The sequence below is a fragment of the Bidens hawaiensis genome, unplaced genomic scaffold (assembly GCF_021521415.1).
Source record: "Bidens hawaiensis isolate Kalapana, Puna unplaced genomic scaffold, B.hawaiensis_p1.1 tig00008043_1, whole genome shotgun sequence".
Classification (NCBI taxonomy): Eukaryota; Viridiplantae; Streptophyta; class Magnoliopsida; order Asterales; family Asteraceae; genus Bidens; species Bidens hawaiensis.
The window spans coordinates 653,953-656,868 of NW_027491566.1; the positions used below are offsets into that span (position 1 = coordinate 653,953).

Below are 2,916 nucleotides of genomic sequence, written 5' to 3' on the forward strand. Positions count from 1 at the left end.
TTGTTTATTATCTAAAATTTTTATAAAAAATAATTATTTTAAAAAAGGGTTACGAGACTTGGGTGTATTATAGATGCTATTTGCGATTAAAAATTATTTTTCCTCTGTACTCCAAAACTATCTTTTTTCTACTTTAATACAACCACAAATCTGTTACACAATTAATTATACTTAGACTTATATTGGTTCTCAAAATTAATAAATTATCAAGCACTAATAACTGTTATACTGTGTTTTCAAAAGTTTGTTCAACTCAAGTGGTTTTCAAGTTACATATCCTCAATATACACACACATAGATGTAATATTACAATGATATTTCTCAAATTTTGTCTTTATGTGTTATTAAGCATTTTTTGATGATAGAATTTTTATTTACTTTTTTTTTTTTTGCATCGTAGGTAAATCTAAAGTGTAAGGTAAAGTATATGGTTTGGGGAAAGTATGAGTTAAGTGTAGCAGATGACATCATACACCATTGTTGATCCACATCTCTCTATATATAATTATGTGTGTTTGGAGAGTCTAATATCAAGAAGGTATACAAGACCACTCAATATAGAAGAAGAATCGAAAGATGGCCCCAAGATTGTCTTCATGCAAGTTCTTCAATTGATTAAATTATTTTTACGTGCTTTAAATTTTGTAATACTAGGTTATTGACCTGTGTACGACATGGGTGGAAATTTATAAATCATGTAACAACAACACGTCATATCATATTGCAAAACATAACGGCAGACATAACTATATATCATACTGTAGGAGACAATAACTTGATATATAGTTTTTAATAATACTTGTAACAAATAAAAACTTCATTAAACATAACTTTCAACCAAAATAACATTGGTTATACAATTATTATATAGATAATAAAAAATTCAAAATGATAATTTCATAAACAACTAAATAACATTCGTTTTACAATTATTTGATGCATAATAAAAAGTTCAAAATGAAAATTTCATAAACAACTAAATAGTTCCTTAAAAACCACATTTGTAATTTTATTTGTAACTTTACCCTCCTTATCTAATATAAGCATTTTAACACCGTCTCTACTCTTCACTCGGGATAAAGCTACATATAGTTGGCCATGTGTAAACACCGGTGCTCGAAGATATATTCCAACTCTTGCAAGTGATTGGCCTTAACTTTTGTTAATGGTCATTGCAAAACAAACCGCTACCGGAAACTGTCTTCGTTTCAATTTGAATGACAATTTCTTATCCGAAGGAGTACTACGAGTTATATAAATGCGATGACCAATGTTAGTGCCTGAAATAACCTTTACTTCGATAAAACACCTCCCCAATTGAATAACCTGTAATCGAGTTCCGTTGCATAAACCATTTTTCTGATCAATATTCCGTAGTAACATTATTGGCACACCAAATTTTAGAACCAATTTATGATTAGGCATCTCGGACATCTTTAAACCATTTAGAAAATCTGGTATGTGTAATGCTGGATCGTAACCAGGCCCAACACTATCCGAGTTATCTATACCATCAAAACCTAGATATTCAACTTCTTCAACAGGAAATAAAGTTAAAAATCTGTCATTAATGTCTTCGACAACCTCATTTAAAGGTGCAAGTATGGCCCTTTCTTAAAAATATGAAATATCATTAAATTTATCCAATAATGCTGGATATACAAAATCAATAAGATTAGAAAGAGGATCAGATGAATCACCGATCAAAAGATCATCTGATATGTCTATAATGGAGTTCCCATCATTGTGACCACCAAGTTTTCCTTTACCACGTTCCAACAACCAATCTGCAAATTGGGATGTCTCTACCAAATCTGATGGGTGACACCCGACAGTTAACCTCATGTTTTTTGTTAACCTAAGAACCTTGCACTTGGACCAAATGTGGGACAAATTGAGTGAAGCATTAACAATGTCACTACGTGATCCATTTTGTACGACCGGCAGGATTTGACGAAAATCACCGCCAAAAACAATGACTTTCCCAAACGGATGTTGAGAACTGTAACGGTGAACACCTTTTAAAACATCTTTTAAACTCCTATCCAAGGATTCAAATGCATGTTTATGTATCATAGGAGTCTCGTCCTAGATAATCAGATCAGTTTGCTTCATTAAGTTGCAAATATCTGGATGTTTTGTTATTGAATAGGTAGAATCCTCAGTTATATTTATAGGAATTAGAAATCTAGAGTGAGCGGTTCTACCTCACTCAAGTAACAAAGACGCTATACTACTTGAGGCTTAACGTTTAAAACGATTTTTGCTTTGGATCCTATGGAAGCAGATAACGTCTTCCATAAAAAGGTTTTTCCCGTCCCTCCATAACCATACACAAAGAAAACACCACCCTTGTTTTCATCAACTTCTTCCATTATTTCATTATAGACATTGCGTTGCTCATCTATTAATGAATTATAAAGTCATTCAAACTCACCTGTCATAACTTCTGTATCATACGCCAACTCCTTGTTCATAAAGCGATTTGTTGATGCAGCTATAGAATCATCATCATGGAAAGGCATTATAGGAAAACAACGCAGACTACAATTATTTCATAGGAGGAAGTTTTGAATTTCAAATAACGCGAGGTTCCTAAGTTGCGCCCCTGGAGGTACCAAATTTGTATCGAACCAAAAACTTGTTAATAATGATTTTTTTACAAACATATTTGTTAATATATTAAGTATTTAAAAATATCAAATAAAATCATTTGATACCTTTATTTTTCTGTCTTTTTGTTGTTTGTATAGAATGCCATTAATTAAATATCGCCAAGTATTTTCACATACATCATCCGGCCTAGATAAACGGTATGTGATTAACATGGTAGCAAATAAACCGTGTAAATAATAACCACTTGCGGTATGACTTGCTTCTTCAATAGCTTCTATATACTCGTTGTTATCATCTAGA

The 2,916-nt window shown here is 31.9% G+C and overlaps 1 protein-coding gene across 1 annotated transcript; it reads right to left on the reverse strand.

Moving 5' to 3' along the window:
• Nucleotides 1-1,152: 1,152 nt before the first annotated feature.
• Nucleotides 1,153-2,525, reverse strand: LOC143636773 (uncharacterized). The gene is made up of 4 exons (XM_077104283.1): nucleotides 2,438-2,525; nucleotides 2,238-2,404; nucleotides 1,701-2,088; nucleotides 1,153-1,520 (listed from the first exon to the last, which is right to left on the reverse strand). Exons 1-4 carry the CDS (start codon nucleotides 2,523-2,525, stop codon nucleotides 1,153-1,155), a joined length of 1,011 nt encoding a protein of 336 aa, XP_076960398.1.
• Between the last annotated feature and the right edge of the window lie 391 nt (nucleotides 2,526-2,916).

Coding starts and splice junctions, on each gene's coding strand:
- LOC143636773 (XM_077104283.1), bottom strand. CDS start 2,525: ATGCCTTTCCATGATGATGATTCTATAGCTGCATCAACAAATCGCTTT. Junction 2,405..2,437: donor TGATACAGAAGTTATGACAG/GTGAGTTTGAAT, acceptor ATTCATTAATAG/ATGAGCAACGCAATGTCTAT. Junction 1,521..1,700: donor ATCAGATGATCTTTTGATCG/GTGATTCATCTG, acceptor TTGAATATCTAG/GTTTTGATGGTATAGATAAC.